Here is a 22,432-nt window from a genome sequence, read left to right on the forward strand (position 1 = left end):
TAGGACCAGTGCTATTTTTGATATGTGTGAACGACATGATGGAAGGAATAGACTCTGAAGTGTCCCTGTTCGCAGATGATGTGAAGTTGATGAGAAGAATTAAATCGGATGAGGACGAGGCAAGACTGCAGAGACACCTGGACAGGCTGGACATGTGGTCCAGTAACTGGCTTCTCGAATTCAATCCAGCCAAATGCAAAGTCATGAAGATTGGGGAGGGGCAAAGAAGACCGCAAACAGAGTATAGGCTACGTGGACAAAGACTACAGACCTCACTCAGGGAGAAAGACCTTGGGGTGACCATAACACCGAGCACATCACCGGAGGCACACATCAACCAAATAACTGCTGCAGCATACGGGCGCCTGGCAAACCTGAGAATAGCGTTCCGATACCTTAATAAGGAATCGTTCAAGACACTGTACACTGTGTATGTTAGGCCCATACTGGAGTATGCAGCACCAGTCTGGAACCCACACCATGTCAAGCACGTCAAGAAGTTAGAGAAAGTACAAAGGTTTGCAACAAGGCTAGTCCCAGAGCTCAGGGGAATGTCGTACGAGGAAAGGTTGAGGGAAATCGGACTGACGACACTGGAGGACAGAAGGGTCAGGGGAGACATGATAACGACATACAAGATACTGCGGGGAATAGACAAGGTGGACAGAGATAGGATGTTCCAGAGAGGGGACACAGGGACAAGGGGTCACAACTGGAAGCTGAAGACTCAGACGAGTCACAGGGACGTTAGGAAGTATTTCTTCAGTCATAGAGTTGTCAGCAAGTGGAATAGCCTAGCAAGTGAAGTAGTGGAGGCAGGAACCATACATAGTTTTAAGAAGAGGTATGACAAAGCTCAGGAAGCAGAGAGGATCCAGTAGCGATCAGTGAAGAGGCGGGGCCAGGAGCTGAGTCTCGACCCCTGCAACCACAATTAGGCGAGTACAATTAGGTGAGTACAATTAGGTGAGTACAATTAGGCGAGTACAATTAGGCGAGTACAATTAGGTGAGTACAATTAGGCGAGTACAATTAGGCGAGTACAATTAGGCGAGTACAATTAGGCGAGTACAATTAGGCGAGTACACCAGTACATCACACACACCAGCACATCACGCACCACATCACACACCAGCACATCACACACCAGCACATCACACACCAGCACATCACACACCAGCACATCACACACCAGCACATCACACACACACACCAGCACAACACACACACACACCAGCACAACACACACACACACCAGCACAACACACACACACACCAGCACAACACACACACACCAGCACAACACACACACACACCAGCACAACACACACACACACCAGCACAACACACACACACACCAGCACATCACACACCAGCACATCACACACCAGCACATCACACACACACACCAGCACAACACACACACACCAGCACATCACACACACACCAGCACAACACACACACACCAGCACAACACACACACACCAGCACAACACACACACACCAGCACATCACACACACACACCAGCACATCACACACACACACCAGCACATCACACACACACACCAGCACAACACACACACACCAGCACATCACACACACACACCAGCACATCACACACACACACCAGCACATCACACACACACACCAGCACATCACACACACACACACCAGCACATCACACACACACACACCAGCACATCACACACACACACACCAGCACATCACACACACCAGCACATCACACACACACCAGCACATCACACACACACACACCAGCACATCACACACACCAGCACATCACACACACACACCAGCACATCACACACACACACCAGCACATCACACACACACACCAGCACATCACACACACACACCAGCACATCACACACACACACCAGCACATCACACACACACACCAGCACATCACACACACACACCAGCACATCACACACACACACCAGCACATCACACACACACACCAGCACATCACACACACACACCAGCACATCACACACACACCAGCACATAACACACACACCAGCACATCACACACACACACCAGCACATCACACACACCAGCACATCACACACACCAGCACATCACACACACCAGCACATCACACACACACACCAGCACATCACACACACACACCAGCACATCACACAAACACACCAGCACATCACACACACACCAGCACATCACACACACACCAGCACATCACACGCACATCACACACACACCAGCACATCACACACACACCAGCACATCACACACACACCAGCACATCACACACACACCAGCACATCACACACACACCAGCACATCACACACACACACCAGCACATCACACACACACACCAGCACATCACACACACCAGCACATCACACACACCAGCACATCACACACACCAGCACATCACACACACCAGCACATCACACACACACCAGCACATCACACACACACCAGCACATCACACACACACCAGCACATCACACACACACACCAGCACATCACACACACACACCAGCACATCACACACACACCAGCACATCACTTGCAATATAACATTTCTCAAGCAATTAATTATGTTATGCTGGTTGATTTATTAGGTTTCAAGCCTGTCTACTGCATATCACTCGTATACCACAAGTCAAGGACACAATACCGAAAGTAGAATTTGAAGTATACTCAGCATACACACATGAATACACAATACATACACATACTTCTGTGTATAACCAGTATATTTATATATACAGACGTATACCGAACAATATATTTGGTCTGAGTTCCAACACAATACCAACAGTCACAGAATAATGAAACTGTATGTGAACCCGTCCCGGCGTGAACCCGTCCCGGCGTGAACCCGTCCCGCCGTGAACCCGTCCCGCCGTGAACCCGTCCCGCCGTGAACCCGTCCCGCCGTGAACCCGTCCCGGCGTGAACCCGTCCCGCCGTGAACCCGTCCCGCCGTGAACCCGTCCCGCCGTGAACCCGTCCCGCCGTGAACCCGTCCCGGCGTGAACCCGTCCCGGCGTGAACCCGTCCCGCCGTGAACCCGTCCCGCCGTGAACCCGTCCCGCCGTGAACCCGTCCCGCCGTGAACCCGTCCCGCCGTGAACCCGTCCCGCCGTGAACCCGTCCTGTACACATGTCCTTGCTTAAAGAAAGGAGAGGTCAGGATGAATCTGTGGTACTGTTATGATAATTTTGGCCCCGTAGGTCGATACACAAGATACAACTTACAAATTCATGAAATGAGAAGACTGACAGGACCAAAATAATGCTAAGGTAACAAAAGGAAGGACAAGAAACTATTGTTAACTGCGGTAGAAGTGCAAAATAGAGTACAGGAAGTATTTATTTACAGAGTAGTTGAAGAGTGGTATGAACTCTGGGTACTCGAGTACGATAACTTGTGTGGAGTTGAAAGATAAGTGATACATTGATGCCACAAGACTGGACACTAGGGGAGAGGCTCTGTCCGTCCCTGTAACCACAAGACTGGACACTAGGGGAGAGAGACTGTCCGTCCCTGTAACCACAAGACGACACTAGGGGAGAGGCTCTGTCCGTCCCTGTAACCACAAGACTGGACACTAGGGGGAAAGGCTCTGTCCGTCCCTGTAACCACAAGACTGGACACTAGGGGGAGAGGCTCTGTCCGTCCCTGTAACCACAAGACGACACTAGGGGGAAAGGCTCTGTCCGTCCCTGTAACCACAAGACTGGACACTAGGGGGAAAGGCTCTGTCCGTCCCTGTAACCACAAGACTGGACACTAGGGGGAGAGGCTCTGTCCGTCCCTGTAACCACAAGACGACACTAGGGGAGAGGCTCTGTCCGTCCCTGTAACCACAAGACTGGACACTAGGGGGAAAGGCTCTGTCCGTCCCTGTAACCACAAGACACTAGGGGAGAGGCTCTGTCCGTCCCTGTAACCACAAGACTGGACACTAGGGGGAGAGGCTCTGTCCGTCCCTGTAACCACAAGACTGGACACTAGGGGGAGAGGCTCTGTCCGTCCCTGTAACCACAAGACTGGACACTAGGGGAGAGGCTCTGTCCGTCCCTGTAACCACAAGACTGGACACTAGGGGGAGAGGCTCTGTCCGTCCCTGTAAACACAAGACTGGACACTAGGGGGAGAGGCTCTGTCCGTCCCTGTAAACACAAGACTGGACACTAGGCGAGAAGCTCTGTCCGTCCCTGTAACCACAAGCGGTAATTACAGGTAAAACACCTTAGTAGCTGCCTGTCAATGATTACCGAACCCCAAGACGCTAATACACATCCAAGCACTCTCTAACAGGATCTAGTGTGCGACACGTGCAGTAATAACCTTGGCATATTTAAGTATACCCACTAATGATTCCCGTTTTCTAAGCACCTTCCCTCCCCCATCCTAATGCAATATTTACACGCCCCTTTCTCTTCTACGAGGTGCTGGGGGAGGGGAGATCAGTGGGAAGGGGAGGTATGGGAGGGGGTGAAGGAGAGAATGAAAATTAAGAAAAAAGAAGTTAGGATTTACACAGCATTTTGACCTATAAAGGCGTTTTAGTATTTAAGGCGAATTCAACCACACACACGCTAACAAAAAAAAATATTAACCCAGGAAATTAACAAGCACGTGACAAAAATATTAACCCAGGGAAAATTAACAATCACTTAAAGAATTATCCTATGCACAAACGGTTCACTAGTGAATAATATAACATCCCCGAGGTCCCTCCAGGCATCCCGGTGATTATAAAACCCATAACTTGAGCCACACTACAGCTGAGAGCGAAGTTAATGCTGGTCATAGTCAGCAGTGTCTCACGTGTCAGCAGCAGCAGACACTGGGTGACATGAAGGTCCCTAGATCCTCAATATATATTTGTGCAGGTTATTCGGTGAATGGGAAGGTGAAAGCCAGAGCCTCGGTCCGCTAATTACGATGAGGGACGGAGCTATTCACCTGCCCAGCTCAATCTAGAATTCTCTCGTAGGACAATTGTAGAAAGGTTACAATAAATTGCAATAAATTACCCACCCTGTGTGCCTTATTGCTAGTCAGTACAACTGTCCACCTCCCGCCCCCTTTCCAATGGTTACATTGTAACCAGGTAAGTCAAGAGGTAGGCGTCAATACGAATAATTTCTCTGTCGTAGTTTTTAACTGCAATGTAAGCACGCCTCTGGAAAGACAGTGATGGAGTGAATGATGATAGAAGTGTTTTCTTTTTTCGAATCACCCTGTCTTCACATATAAAATATGGCTAGGCAAAGAAAGCCTCCAACAACAGTTTACCTCGGTATCCGTTCCTTTGACGGGAGTCGACAGTTCACCAAGTGTTGTAGATGTATAACCCTTGTGGGTTTAGCGCTTATGATAATCCAAGTGTTCCTGTCATGTGTGGCTATGGTGTTCCCTCTCCCGGGTACAGTAATGTATCGAGCCAGGAACAAGAGCGCACGGGGAGTCCCAAACACAAGGTCGTGCAGCAGGTATGGGACAGAGCAGTAAGGATGGCATTTACCTGCCAGGTAATCACGTTGACTCCTAGTAACTGCAGTACCATCCCTCAACAGAGCAGTAAGGATGGCATTTACCTGCCAGGTAATCACAGGGGACTCCTGGTAACTGCAGTACCATCCCTCAACAGAGCAGTAAGGATGGCATTTACCTGCCAGGTAATCACAGGGGACTCCTAGTAACTGCAGTACCATCACTCAACAAGCACCAAGAAACCATTATCTCCTCTCTCTCTGATCTATCAACAATAACACTGATTCTAGAACCTTAATCAAGAATGCTCCACGAAATTAGGAAACTCGTCAGAACACAGCTCTGTAGTCTATCCACAACCTGTTGTTAAATTAAACATGTGCAACTCTTGGGTATCTTTATTGAGGAAACGTTTCGCCACAAAGTGGCTTCATCAGTCCATATAAAGGAGAAACTTGAAGAACAGGAGGAGAATGAGGTGATCAGTCCCTCAACCTTGAGTCGATGTGGTCAGTCCATCAATCTTGAATAGAATACGGCATATGAACGGAGAAGCAGCTTATAAACCGTATGGCAGGAGAGGTACAGCAGTTGCAGGTGGTGTCACATTTGTCCAATGTGGAAGTAGGTCGTGCCCAAGGGTTAGGCAAGCGAAGAATTCCCAAGTGTTAAGATCCCAAGAAGTTACAGTGTCTGACAAGATTGTAGATGAATGGTTCAGAGAACCGACATGTCTGTTCTCTGGACCATTCATCTACTATCCACAACCTAGTGACACAACTTTGGCACTTTCCGAGGACAGGGAGAGTCCGCATGATGATATCTCATGCAGGGAACTTAACACTCCCTTCATACATCCAGGCTTGGCAGGGATGCCTCTGCCAAGACAGTGATGGAGTGAATGACGATCAAAGTTCCTTCTTCAGGTCACCCTGCATTGGTGGGAAATAGCCCAGGTATTAATATAATCTTTATACAACTTGTACCTAGCTGGTATCAGTGACATACTAAGAAGAAAACTCCTGGTTATGCAGAGAATTTCCCGCAACTTGGGTTAATTTTGTCCCCAGGATGCGACGCACATCACTCTGCTAACGTCCAGGTATCTACTTACAGAGGCAGCAGGTATCTTAATGAAACACGCCTTAATGTTTCCAATCGTGCCGGGGATCGAACCACGAACGTTAGTGTATGAACCGAGTGCGCCACCAACCGAGCTACGGGACAGAGGATACCCTAGACCTGTATGTATCTCTACAGCCTGTAGAGCGAGTAAATATAACCAGAGGAGGCAGACCTATCTAATTCATCTTGTCCGTATTATATACCACTGATATACGAATGTATATACCCTGTACCCTAGGTGCAGTTTTTACTAGGGAACCTTTAAACTCTTAGGGATTGTACAGTGTCTATGATGGGGGGGGGATAGAAGGCATTGATGCTTAATTCAGGGAATTAGAGCACAGACCCAATTCTCCAGATCAAGAGCCTCTCACCAGCATCAAGGAACGTACCCTGAGGGTAGCCCAGGTGCAGCTCCTCCAGGTGGAGAGTCAGGTGAATCTTGACAAGACACAAACACGTTCACAACGCAACACGCTGAAAGGAGTTGGCCAGAAGTACTCAAGGAGAATAGATGGCCAGAAGTACTCAAGGATAATAGTTGGCCAGAAGTACTCAAGGATAATAGTTGGCCAGAAGTACTCAAGGATAATAGTTGGCCAGAAGTACTCAAGGATAATAAGGATATATAGCAAGGATAATAGTTGGCCAGAAGTACTCAAGGATAATAGCTGGCCAGAAGTACTCAAGGATAATAGCTGGCCAGAAGTACTCAAGGATAATAGTTGGCCAGAAGTACTCAAGGATAATAGTTGGCCAGAAGTACTCAAGGATAATAGTTGGCCAGAAGTACTCAAGGATAATAGCTGGCCAGAAGTACTCAAGGATAATAGTTGGCCAGAAGTACTCAAGGATAATAGCTGGCCAGAAGTACTCAAGGATAATAGCTGGCCAGAAGTACTCAAGGATAATAGTGACTTTGGCTTGTGCTTAACAGTTCCTTATTTACATATAAACTGCAGTTTTTATACTACACAAACAAGTAAAAATTGATTTTGTTTTTTAATTTTGAAGGAAGATTTAAGTTGCCAGCCAACTTGGTCCAGGTTTAAGTTGCCAGCCAACTTGGTCCAGGTGGGAAAGTGGCGGCCGATGCGTCTCTCACAGATGGTCTACAGCCACCTGCAGCTGGTCACAAGACACTAATATTAATCTGCCAGATACATGTATATATACATATACACACGCACAACCTACCTACCTCCAGAGGAAACTAATTCCTCTGGTGTAAAAGCACAGGCGTTTTATAAGAACATAAGAATGGAGGAACACTGCAGAAGGCCTACTGGCCCATGCGAGGCAGGTCCTTATCAAAACGACTACTGTAATAAAGTTGGTAGAATTACCGACAATATGTAAATTAAAAGGACACAAGTGCAACTAATGTGACAATTTATTGTGGCAACGTTTCGCTCTCCAGGAGCTTTATCAAGCCATTTATCCATTTTCACTTGTATTTTCATACATTTGTAACCTCGCTATGATTACAACTTCTTCCCTATCTACATCTCTAGTGTGCGGGGGCATACAATGAGAGGATATCTAGTGATATATATACTGTTAGGTAAGACACATATGCAACAGTTAGGTATCTTTATTATGAAACGTTTCGCCTACACAGTAGGCTTCTTCAGTCAAGTACAGAAAAGTTGATAGAAGCAGAAGATGTTGAAGACGATGTAATCAGTCCATCACCCTTAAAGTTTTGAGGTGGTCAGTCCCTCAGTCTGGAAGAAGCATTGTTCCATGGTAGGAGCAAGTATCTTCTCCAGACTGAACATTCCTCACAGGGTTTGATGACTACCACATCGATCTTCAAGTATCTTCTGCTATCACTTTCTGTATGTGAAAGCTGTGTAAGCAAACATTCATGTGGCTACTAACTATTGCTGTATCTTACCTAACAACCTGTCGGTATTTTATACCATTTTAATGTTCGATATATATACTGCTAGTCCTCTAACACTCTCCTGTCTCTCTGTTTCCTATGTATAATTTATCGTGTTCTCGTTAGAGGAAACCTTTGAAGCTGTCGTAGTTGATGTTCTTTTGTTTTAGCATATTGTTTATACAGATGTGTGGTATCTAGTTGTTCATGCCCCATCCTCTATGATGCAATGACAGGGGAAACTCGGCTAGAATGTGTTCCACACTGTGTAGTTATACTGAATAGAGTAGAAGCACACACTTGGTGTGTGCAGATTTGTTAAAGCATCGGCGTGTATAGTTACAGCTCGTCAGAGATCAGTGGATGGAGTAACAGCATCCCTGGGGTCCTGGACCACCCTGATAGCCACCACAGCAACAGCATCCATGGGGTCCAGGACCCCCCTGAGGGCCACCATAGCAACAGCATCCATGGGGTCCTGGACCACCCTGATAGCCACCACAGCAACAGCATCCCTGGGGTCCAGGACCCCCCCCCGAGGGCCACCACAGCAACAGCATCTCTAGGATTCAGGGACATCTCGAGGCCATAGATCAACGCTAACAGTGCAATGCTATCCTGTCTTACAAATAAAATGACGACGGTAAGGGGCAGAGACGAGATAAAGAATAGAAAGGGAACAGAGAGAGAGAGAGAGAGAGAGAGAGAGAGAGAGAGAGAGAGAGAGAGAGAGAGAGAGAGAGAGAGAGAGAGAGAGAGAGAGAGAGAGAGAGAGAGAGAGAGAGAGAGAGAGAGAGAGAGAGAGAGAGAGAGAGAGAGAGAGAGAGAGAGAGAGAGAGAGGCGGGAAACTGCTAATTTCGCTCAAGGAGAAATCAGATAATTAACATCTCTGTGACGACAATAGCCACGAGGAACATACAAGCTGGACAACACAGTCAACATGTGCCAGGTCTGTCATCTCCTCTTCAGGGTCCATCATGAAGCCTGTCCTATACGACAGTCAGTCTGGTTGGGGCAGTCGAGGCGGGGCAGTCGAGGCGGGGCACGGTGGTGAGGGGAAGCATTTTCAGTGACGAAAATAATTTTCGTTACAATCATTCCTGCCATTCCACATCTATTTCTAAGATGTACACAAACTACTAGAAGAGCCTTACGTCCCTCAGGGGCGTTAATTACAAAGTTAGATAACTGGATATATTACACAATTGTGCAATATTTGGGTATCTTTATTCTGGAAACGTTTCGCCCACCAGAAGCTTCATCAGTCCAATACAGAGGAATGTATGGACCCCTGGTACGGGTAGAAACATTAGGTGCTTCCATAACACACCTGCTGTCCCTGTTCATTTAGCAGTTAAATAGGTACCTGGGTGTTAGTGGACTGGTGTGGGTCGCATCCTGGGGACAAAATTAACCTAACTTACCCGAAATGCTCTACCTAACAAGGGGCTTTCTATACACTATATAACTGATGTGAGCTATGGTCTGTATAAGTTGTATCCTGTATTCTTCAGAAATTAACCTCGCGTCAGTGGCAAGTGAAAAGTTCAGGAGAGACATGACCACTACCTACAAAATACTTGCAGTCATGGGCATGGTGGATATTTGATGTAATATGACTGTAGAGACACCGAAAAAATAGGTCACGGACGGTAACTGGACACGAGATGTGACTAAGACAACCAAGTATTTAACAGCGTAAAGGTTGTGAACTGGTTAATTGACCGACAAACCTGTGAAAGTCACCTCGTCTACCTGTTATTATACAAGTATCCAGGAGACTACAACTACTAAAGGCTAACTGGGACCCAGGAACTAGAGCTCTACCATAGAAACCCACAAGAATTTGCAACCCCGTCCCCCCACACACAGATCTAAAAGACCGACCCTCTCTAACATCTCCACTTGTGTTGTGTGCTCTGCATTTCGACTGATGAAGCCTGCTGAACGAGCAATACCTCTGGCCAGGTATCAGAACAGCTGCACACGTGTACTACCCTGGCACTGTACACGATACCACACCCAGGTACACATTGTACACCTACTTGTCGGTACTGGACACAATACAACCATGTACACACATTGTACACCCACGTGTTGATAATGTACACACACTGTACACCCACGTGTTGATAATGTACACACACTGTACACCCACGTGTTGATAATGTACACACACTGTACACCCACGTGTTGATAATGTACACACACTGTACACCCACGTGTTGATAATGTACACAATACAACCATGTACACATTGTACACCCACAGCTCACACGTACAAAGACTAAGGGGTCCTCCCCACTCCACATTTCCCCCCCTCAAACCCTGTCCATCTGCTTAACGAGTCTATCTGGCCAGATTACTCAACATACCAGCGCTCAACGACAGTGATACACCGATAGATTGAGGACTCATGACCAAACACTTTAGTAAAGCCTTATGGCGTGTACAATTACTTTTACCCGCCGAGATTACCTTCTGGCAGGGAGAAAAAGGCCAGGTGATGATGCAGGGTTCGTATCCGCGAAATATTTCATGTTCGGAGATCAGATGTTACGACCGAGAGATAGAATTCGTGAACGGATGAATCTGTCAGTCTTACATAAGTATATTTGATCAATTCGCAAAAGGGGAGGGATTTTAATAAACATTATCTCTCAGAGCACAGCAGGATTCGAACCTGCACAGTCTATGAAAGTACCTAGTGTTTTCGCCATTCTGTCAGATCTGGGATCTGGCTAAGTGGTGAAAGTACCGTGTACTTAGTGTGTGTGTGCAGGTTCAAATCCTGCTGTGGACATACATATAGGCATATTTGTAAAAAATTACCACAGTGAACATAGGGAAAAAACACCTGATCAGTTATCCTCTAAAGATGTGTAAGTACATGAAAGCGCAGGTGTTTTTTCCTATTTTCAGTAATTTGCAATTACGTGATGACTGATTTCTTCCAAAAGCATATTTGTGCAATTACAGTGAACAGGAGGCATCACAATAACAGTAAACAGGTGATGTCACATTAACAGTAAACAGGTGATGTCACATTAACAGTAAACAGGTGATGTCACATTAACAGTAAACAGGTGATGTCACATTAACAGTAAACAGGTGATGTCACAATAACAGTAAACAGGTGGTGTCACATTAACAGTAAACAGGTGGTGTCACATTAACAGTAAACAGGTGATGTCACATTAACAGTAAACAGGTGATGTCACATTAACAGTAAACAGGTGATGTCACATTAACAGTAAACAGGTGATGTCACATTAACAGTAAACAGGTGATGTCACAATTAACAAAACCACAATTTCGTGACTTTTCACGAAAAAATCACGAGAACTCACGAAAGCACTTGGAATTTCACCATTTTTTCCCACTTTTTTTTGCATAGGCACATTTACATAGACATGATTTGCATATATAAACATCTATGCTTGCTAAAGACTTTAAATTACATACGATGTTTAGGCATCACATTCATTATATCTGACAAAATGTCAATTTTAAGAGGCCTAGGTTACCTGAGGATGGATATTTAATCAAGGGTTAGACTAAAACCTTGAAAGGTTCGAGTCAAGGGAAGATAAGTCAAGCTCCATGGATCAAGAGCCCCTCACCGGCAGCAACACACCTCAAACAGTTGTCATATTCCCAACGTAAACACAGACGAGAGCGTACGTTTGCGCTACGGTGAATTATTTTCGAAAACCCCGGGAGGTGTTCGTTACGCCCCGGGAGGTGTTCGTTAAGCCCCGCGAGGTGTTCGTTAAGCCCCGCGAGGTGTTCGTTACGTCCCGGGAGGTGTTCGTTACGTCCCGGGAGGTGTCCGTTATACCCCGGGAGGTGTCCGTTATACCCCGGGAGGTGTCCGTTATACCCCGGGAGGTGTCCGTTATACCCCGGGAGGTGTTCGTTATACCCCGGGAGGTGTTCGTTATACCCCGGGAGGTGTTCGTTATACCCCGGGAGGTGTTTGTTAAGCCCCGGGAGGTGTTCGTTATACCCCGGGAGGTGTCCGCTATATCCCGGGAGGTGTCCGCTATATCCCGGGAGGTGTCCGCTATATCCCGGGAGGTGTCCGCTATATCCCGGGAGGTGTCCGCTATATCCCGGGAGGTGTCCGCTATATCCCGGGAGGTGTCCGCTATATCCCGGGAGGTGTTCGTTATACCCCGGGAGGTGCTCGTTACGCCCCGGGAGGTGCTCGTTACGCCCCGGGAGGTGCTCGTTACGCCCCGGGAGGTGCTCGTTACGCCCCGGGAGGTGCTCGTTACGCCCCGGGAGGTGCTCGTTACGCCCCGGGAGGTGCTCGTTACGCCCCGGGAGGTGCTCGTTACGCCCCGGGAGGTGCTCGTTACGCCCCGGGAGGTGCTCGTTACGCCCCGGGAGGTGCTCGTTACGCCCCGGGAGGTGCTCGTTAAGTGCACTAAAAGAAACACTTGCGTATTTTGTTATACGCGAGTGAAGTCATAAACGAACCTCAGTAAACAAAAGAATATTTAAATCTCTACAGTGTAGTGTTGCTGTGTGTTGCTGGTCAGCATCTACAGTGTAGTGTTGCTGGTCAGAATCTACAGTGTAGTGTTGCTGGTCAGCATCCACAGTGCAGTGTTGCTGGTCAGAATCCACAGTGCAGTGTTGCTGGTCAGAATCTACAATGTAGTGTTGCTGGTCAGAATCCACAGTGTAGTGTTGCTGGTCAGAATCTACAGTGTAGTGTTGCTGGTCAGAATCCACAGTGCAGTGTTGCTGGTCAGAATCCACAGTGCAGTGTTGCTGGTCAGCATCTACAGTGTAGTGTTGCTGTGTGTTGCTGGTCAGCATCTACAGTGTAGTGTTGCTGTGTGTTGCTGGTCAGCATCTACAGTGTAGTGTTGCTGTGTGTTGCTGGTCAGCATCTACAGTGTAGTGTTGCTGTGTGTTGCTGGTCAACATCTACAGTGTAGTGTTGCTGTGTGTTGCTGGTCAGCATCTACAGTGTAGTGTTGCTGGTCAGCATCTACAGTGAAGTGTTGCTGTGTGTTGCTGGTCAACATCTACAGTGTAGTGTTACTGTGTGTTGCTGGTCAGCATCTACAGTGTAGTGTTGCTGGTCAACATCTACAGTGTAGTGTTGCTGGTCAACATCTACAGTGTAGTGTTGCTGGTCAGCATCTACAGTGTAGTGTTGCTGGTCAACATCTACAGTGTAGTGTTGCTGGTCAACATCTACAGTGTAGTGTTGCTGGTCAACATCTACAGTGTAGTGTTGCTGGTCAACATCTACAGTGTAGTGTTGCTGGTCAACATCTACAGTGTAGTGTTGCTGGTCAACATCTACAGTGTAGTGTTGCTGGTCAGCATCTACAGTGTAGTGTTGCTGGTCAACATCTACAGTGTAGTGTTGCTGGTCAACATCTACAGTGCAGTGTTGCTGGTCAGCATCTACAGTGTAGTGTTGCTGGTCAACATCTACAGTGTAGTGTTGCTGTGTGTTGCTGGTCAACATCTACAGTGTAGTGTTGCTGTGTGTTGCTGGTCAACATCTACAGTGTAGTGTTGCTGTGTGTTGCTGGTCAGCATCTACAGTGTAGTGTTACTGTGTGTTGCTGGTCAGCATCCACAGTGCAGTGTTGCTGGTCAGAATCCACAGTGCAGTGTTGCTGGTCAGAATCTACAGTGTAGTGTTGCTGGTCAGAATCCACAGTGTAGTGTTGCTGGTCAGAATCCACAGTGCAGTGTTGCTGGTCAGCATCTACAGTGTAGTGTTGCTGTGTGTTGCTGGTCAGCATCTACAGTGTAGTGTTGCTGTGTGTTGCTGGTCAGCATCTACAGTGTAGTGTTGCTGTGTGTTGCTGGTCAGCATCTACAGTGTAGTGTTGCTGTGTGTTGCTGGTCAGCATCTACAGTGTAGTGTTGCTGTGTGTTGCTGGTCAGCATCTACAGTGTAGTGTTGCTGTGTGTTGCTGGTCAGCATCTACAGTGTAGTGTTGCTGTGTGTTGCTGGTCAGCATCTACAGTGTAGTGTTGCTGTGTGTAGCTGGTCAACATCCACAGTGCAGTGTTGCTGGTCAGAATCCACAGTGCAGTGTTGCTGGTCAACATCTACAGTGCAGTGTTGCTGGTCAACATCTACAGTGCAGTGTTGCTGGTCAACATCCACAGTGCAGTGTTGCTGGTCAACATCTACAGTGCAGTGTTGCTGGTCAACATCCACAGTGCAGTGTTGCTGGTCAGAATCCACAGTGCAGTGTTGCTGGTCAGAATCCACAGTGCAGTGTTGCTGGTCAACATCCACAGTGCAGTGTTGCTGGTCAACATCCACAGTGCAGTGTTGCTGGTCAGCATCTACAGTGTAGTGTTGCTGGTCAACATCCACAGTGTAGTGTTGCTGGTCAACATCTACAGTGTAGTGTTGCTGTGTGTTGCTGGTCAGCATCTACAGTGTAGTGTTGCTGTGTGTAGCTGGTCAACATCCACAGTGCAGTGTTGCTGGTCAGAATCCACAGTGCAGTGTTGCTGGTCAACATCTACAGTGCAGTGTTGCTGGTCAACATCTACAGTGCAGTGTTGCTGGTCAACATCTACAGTGCAGTGTTGCTGGTCAACATCTACAGTGTAGTGTTGCTGGTCAACATCCACAGTGCAGTGTTGCTGGTCAACATCCACAGTGCAGTGTTGCTGGTCAACATCCACAGTGCAGTGTTGCTGGTCAACATCTACAGTGCAGTGTTGCTGGTCAACATCTACAGTGCAGTGTTGCTGGTCAACATCTACAGTGTAGTGTTGCTGGTCAACATCTACAGTGCAGTGTTGCTGGTCAACATCTACAGTGTAGTGTTGCTGGTCAACATCCACAGTGCAGTGTTGCTGGTCAACATCCACAGTGCAGTGTTGCTGGTCAACATCCACAGTGCAGTGTTGCTGGTCAACATCCACAGTGCAGTGTTGCTGGTCAACATCTACAGTGCAGTGTTGCTGGTCAACATCTACAGTGCAGTGTTGCTGGTCAACATCTACAGTGTAGTGTTGCTGGTCAACATCTACAGTGCAGTGTTGCTGGTCAACATCTACAGTGTAGTGTTGCTGGTCAACATCTACAGTGCAGTGTTGCTGGTCAACATCCACAGTGCAGTGTTGCTGGTCAACATCTACAGTGCAGTGTTGCTGGTCAACATCTACAGTGCAGTGTTGCTGGTCAACATCTACAGTGCAGTGTTGCTGGTCAACATCTACAGTGCAGTGTTGCTGGTCAACATCTACAGTGTTAAGTTATTTACACAATTACCTTAGTTATTTACTAAGTTATTAACAAAAAACTTCACAAGTATAAACACGTTCACGGGAGAACTTATTCTTAATTATTTTACAAAGTTCTATTTTATTGTTCCAATACAAGGTTCCGTTTCTCGTTTAATTGATTTTCTCTGATGTAGAATATTGGGTCGAAGGTTCCTATACATGCAAAAAATACGTCCCATTGCATACAAAAATACGTACCAATGCATACAAAAAATACGTGCCATTGCATGCAAAAAATACGTGCCATTGCATGCAAAAATACGTACCATTGCATACAAAAAATACTGCCATTGCATACAAAAAATACGTACCATTGCATACAAAAAATACGTGCCATTGCATACAAATATACGTACCAATGCATACAAAAATACGTACCAATGCATACAAAAATACGTACCAATGCATACAAAAATGCGTACCAATGCATACAAAAATACGTACCAATGCATACAAAAAATCCGTACCATTGCATACAAAAATACGTACCATTGCATACAAAAATACGTACCATTGCATACAAAAAATACTGCCATTGCATACAAAAAATACGTACCAATGCATACAAAAAATACGTACCATTGCATACAAAAATACGTACCATTGCATACAAAAAATACTGCCATTGCATACAAAAAATACGTACCATTGCATACAAAAATACGTACCATTGCATACAAAAAATACTGCCATTGCATACAAAAAATACGTACCAATGCATACAAAAAATACGTACCATTGCATACAAAAATACGTACCATTGCATACAAAAAATACTGCCATTGCATACAAAAAATACGTACCATTGCATACAAAAAATACGTACCATTGCATACAAAAAATACGTACCATTGCATACAAAAATACGTACCATTGCATACAAAAAATACTGCCATTGCATACAAAAAATACGTACCAATGCATACAAAAAATACGTACCAATGCATACAAAAATACGTACCAATGCATACAAAAATACGTACCAATGCATACAAAAATACGTACCAATGCATACAAAAAATACGTACCAATGCATACAAAAAATACGTACCAATGCATACAAAAATACGTACCAATACACAAAAAATACGTACCAATACTAAAAATACATGCAAATCCCGCCCCCCCCCCAAAGATTTTTCTAAACCATATTCAGAAAATTATTCTATTAAGCATTAAACGCTAAATCCGCATGGGTAACCATCATGGCGGAATATACGGTGAGAAATGCGCTCGTATACCATACGGAATATTAGCGGGCGAGTCGTGTGTCAGATTTTTCAGAGCGAGAGTGACCGGCTGACCCAAGTCAAAACCCAGTCTTGACCTCCCTAAAAACTGGTCTGGGCTACTGGAGAAAAAACCGACTCAAGTCTGCAGTGAAAAACTGGTTTGTGTAAGTCATGTTTGCGGGGTAGATGACTGTACGGTCCGCGCGCGCGCGTGTACTCACCTATTTGTACTCTCCTATTTGTGGTTGCAGGGGTCGAGTCCTAGCTCCTGGCCCCGCCTCTTCACCGGTTGCTACTAGGCCCTCTCTCTCCCCGCTCCATGAGCTTTATCAAACCTCGTCTTAAAACTGTGTATGGTTCCTGCCTCCACTACGTCATTTTCTATGTGTGTGCGTGTGTGTGTGTATACATGCCGGAGTATCCATGTGTATTATAACACGTCAAGAGATGTTAGGAGGTATTTCTTTAGTCATAGAGTTGTCAGGAAGTGGAATAGTCTGGCAATTGATGTAACGGAGGCAGGAACCATACAGTTTTAAGACGAGGTATGATGAAGCTAATGGAGCAGGGAGAGAGAGGACCTAGTAGCAGTGAAGAGGTGGGGCCAGGAGCTATGTATCGACCCTTGCAACCACAAATAGGGGAGTATACGTATGTATGTGAGAACATACATGACAGTACATACAAGTCTTACTTTCCCTCTTAACCGATTAATGTACTAATTAAGGAATGTACAAGGTTCACAGTACACCAGCCTTACAATAGGGGAATAAACTAGGTGGCATATACGAAGGGGATACACTCAGATATATACCTTCGATTACCATTGAGAACGCTATCATCCTCCTGCACCCTGGAAAAGGTCGTCACCACGCCCCTGGTCATTCCCTGGGTCCCGTCAAGGTCGCCTTCGCAACCCCTCGTTATTCTCCCGTACTTGAGACACTATCTTCCATCTTTACAACAGATTCCATCATCAATTTCTCTGCACATTCCCCCTCCACACTTCCACCCACCACATTAGCCAATATTGTGCAACTTTCAACTCTCTCCCTAATTACGGCCATAACACTCTGCCTTGCTCGTTCACATTACTCACTACCAACATTCATAACACTCTGTATATGACTGAATAAACTTACCGTGTGGGCGAAACGTTATACACGTCTTAATTTTCAACATTGCTCCTGATTACGTGATAACCCATAACTAAATGCTATTAAATGTAGTGTTAGATAAGGTTGGAAAGGGGTTCCAATACTCTACCTCCAAAATTAAAGCCTTTTACCTCGACTGGATTACAATGACCAGTCATCAAAACTGTCATTAAAACCTCTAAATGTATATTAATAAAGAATTTAATATATAAATTGGACATTAAAAACGGGTATAAACATGGAGTGAGGTGCGACCTTCGCTTTCTGTTCTTGTTTTTATATATCTGCTGAAGAGGGTCTCAGAAGAGGATCGAAATATACATATCAATTTGTCTCCATGTGGGTTGAGCACTGACACAGGTTCACTATATGCAAGTTATTGATGTATGTACACATTTATGTATGCAAAGCAACCATAGGGGGAATTAAATGATAGCTCTAGGCCTTTCGTGTTGCAATCAACGCATCAGGTGCTTGCATTATTGCAGAAATGGGTAGGAAGTTGAAGCAGATTTGTTAAGAGAAAGTTATGCTTGGACTTCCTACTTATTTCTGGAATATTGCAAGCTCCTAATGTGTTGATTGCAACACGAAAGGCCTAGAGCTATCATTCAACTCCCCCCCCGTGGTTGTTTTGCATCTTGTATCGTTTGCTCGCTAATATTACACATTTATGTATATAACTGTGGCGTTTGTTGAGTTTAGGTTAACGTAAGAGAGAGTTTAGGATCCTTAATGTTTTTAATTTACCTTCGTACTATATTGGAAGATTTTAATAACCATTTATTAAGTTAAATATTCTAGACACACATGTACATCCCAGTGTATGTACGTACACACAGACACACAGACACAGACAGACAGACACAGACAGACACACACACAGACACACACACACAGACACACACACACACACAGACACACACACACACAGACACACACACACACACACAGACACACACACACAGACACACACACACAGACACACACACAGACACACACACACAGACACACACACACACACACACAGACACACACACACAGACACACACACACACAGACACACACACACACAGACACACACACACACAGACACACACACACACAGACACACACACACAGACACACACACACACAGACACACACACACACAGACACACACACACAGACACACACACACAGACACACACACAGACAGACAGACACACAGACAGACAGACACACAGACAGACACAGACACAGACAGACACAGACAGACACACACAGACACACACACACACAGACAGACACACAGACAGACACACACACAGACACACACACACAGACACACACACACACAGACACACACACACAGACACACACACACAGACACACACACACAGACACACACACACAGACACACACAGACACACAGACACACACACAGACACACACACAGACACACACACAGACACACACACAGACACACACACAGACACACACACAGACACAGACAGACACAGACAGACACAGACAGACACAGACAGACACAGACAGACACAGACAGACACAGACAGACAGTGTACGTTAGGCTCATATTGGAGTATGCGGCACCAGTTTGGAACCCACACCTAGCCAAGCACGTAAAGAAACTAGAGAGAGTGCAAAGGTTTGCAACAAGATTAGTCCCAGAGCTAAGAGGTATGTCCTATGAGGAGAGGTTAAGGGAAATCAACCTGACGACACTGGAGGACAGGAGAGATAGGGGGGACATGATAACGACATACAAAATACTGAGAGGAATTGACAAGGTGAACAAAGACAGGATGTTCCAGAGATGGGACACAGCAAGAAGGGGATACAGTTGGAAGTTGAAGACAGATGAATTACAGGGATGTTAGGAAGTATTTCTTCAGCCACAGAGTAGTCAGGAAGTGGAATAGTTTGAGAAGCTATGTAGTGGAGGCAGGATCTATACATAGCTTTAAGCAGAGGTATGGTAAAGCTCACGGTGAGTGACCTAGTAGCGACCAGTGAAGAGGCGGTGCCAGGAGCTTGGACTCGACCCCTGCAACCTCAACTAGGCGAGTACTAGGCGAGTGTACACACACACACACACACAGTGATGAGGAATCACAGTGGACATCTGTGACGAGCGGGGTCCCACAGGGGTCGGTCCTAGGACCAGTGCTATTTTTGATATATGTGAATGACATGGTGGAAGGGATATATTCTGAAGTGTCCCTTTTCACAGATGAGAATTGAGAATTAAATCAGGTGAGGATCAGGTAGAACTACAAAGAGACCTGGACAGACTGGACACCTGGTCCAGCAACTGGCTTCTCGAATTTAACCCCGCCTAATGCAAAGTCATAAAGATCGGGTAAGAACAAAGAAGACCGCAGACGGAGTATAGGCTAGGTGGCCAAAGACTGCAAACTTCACTCGAGGAGAAAGATCTTAGGGTAAGTATAACACCGAGCAGGTCTCCGGAAGCGCACATCAACCAGATAACTGCTGCAGCATATGGGCGTCTGGCGAACCTGAGAACAACGTTCCGATACTTCGGTAAGGAATCGTTCAAGACACTGTACACCGTGTACGTCAGGCCCACACTGGAGTATGCAGCACCTGTTTGGAACCCGCCCCGGGTCAAACACGTTAAGAAATTAGAGAAAGTACAAATGTTTGCGACAAGGTTAGTTCCAGAGCTAAGGGGAATGTCCTATGAAAAAAGGTTAAGGGGAATCGGCCTGACGACACTGGAGGACAGGAGGGTTAGGGGAGACATGATAACGGCCTACAAAATACTGCGTGGAATAGACAAGGTAGAGACGAGATGTTCCAGAGATGAGACACAGAAACAAGGGGTCACTCTTGGAAGTTGAAGACTCAGATGAGTCACAGGGATGTTAGGAAGTATTTCTTCAGTCATAGAGTTGTCAGGAAGTGGAATAGTCTGGCGAGTGATGTAGTGGAGGCAGCAACCATACATAGCTTTAAGACGAGGTATGATAAAGCTCATGGAGCAGGGAGAGAGAGGACCTAGTAGCGTTCAGTGAAGAGGCGGGGCTAGGAGCCGAGTCTCGACCCCTGCAACTACAATTAGGCGAGTACACACCAGTATACATAGCGTGAACCTACGTATCTGTGATTACTGCTACGACCTAACTACTGTACGAGGGTCACTGAACACATTAGATATACCTCACAAATAATACACCTTTATACACATCCAAGTGCACAAACACCACGAGATACGTATATATATACACACCTCTACACTGTTCCGTCCCGGCATCGCCAATACACTTACACAAGTGTAAAAGAGCAAACAACCCCGCCAATTTACAAAGAAATTGTTTTCACTGACGTGTTCTGACGTACTACACAGACGTACAGTAGATACATTATTATAATCAAGGGGGAAGCGCTAAACCCGGAGGATTATACAGTGCCTAGGGGGGGGAATGTGGAAGGCATTCAGGCTTAATTCGGGGAACTGGAGCACAGATCCAATTCCCTAAATCAAGAGCCCTTCACCAACAACAAGGAACCTTCAAGAGTCCTTCACCAACAACAAGGAACCTTCAAGAGCCCTTCAACAACAACAAGGAACCTTCAAGAGCCCTTCAACAACAACAAGGAACCTTCAAGAGCCCTTCAACAACAACAAGGAACCTTCAAGAGTCCTTCAACAACAACAAGGAACCTTCAAGAGCCCTTCAACAACAACAAGGAACCTCCAAGAGCCCTTCACCAACAACAAGGAACCTTCAAGAGCCCTTAACCAACAACAAGGAACCTTCAAGAGCCCTTCAACACCAACAAGGAACCTTCCTTGAGGGAACAGTAGATACAGCCTTTAAAAAGAGAGTACTGTACTTACATAGTGTATAGGTAGATCATTTAGACCAAGAGTAACACTAGGAGATTGCTAGCCAGACGGAGTGTAGGCAGCACTTGCCTCCACACCTGCTGGTGGAGTGTGTGTCAACGTCGCTACCAGGGGTTTGAAGCCTGTCTACTACAGGAGGGTCATTAAGGTTGCATGTCACCTGTTTACCAAGCAGATGTATTGGAATCTGTAATATATTAAAGTGTTGGTGTATATATATACACTGAGACATGCACATCTCGGAATACAGTGTATAAACTGAGATATACATCTTTTATTGTATATATACACTGATACACATTTCTCAGTGTATGTACACTGATACACATTTCTCAGTGTATATACACTGATACACATTTCTC

General features: G+C 46.0%; 1 protein-coding gene across 1 annotated transcript in view; it reads right to left on the reverse strand.

Annotated features, from left to right (window-relative positions):
• LOC128704178 (uncharacterized) overlaps positions 1-22,195 on the reverse strand; it is a 125,959-nt gene extending 103,764 nt beyond the window's left edge. Inside the window, exon 1 of the mRNA XM_070099168.1 lies at positions 22,062-22,195. Within this exon, the coding sequence (XP_069955269.1) occupies positions 22,062-22,081 (20 nt within the window). The 5' untranslated portion in view covers positions 22,082-22,195. The remainder of the gene's footprint in view (positions 1-22,061) is intronic.
• Between the last annotated feature and the right edge of the window lie 237 nt (positions 22,196-22,432).

This window comes from Cherax quadricarinatus, chromosome 66 (assembly GCF_038502225.1).
Source record: "Cherax quadricarinatus isolate ZL_2023a chromosome 66, ASM3850222v1, whole genome shotgun sequence".
In the NCBI taxonomy this organism is placed as follows: Eukaryota; Metazoa; Arthropoda; class Malacostraca; order Decapoda; family Parastacidae; genus Cherax; species Cherax quadricarinatus.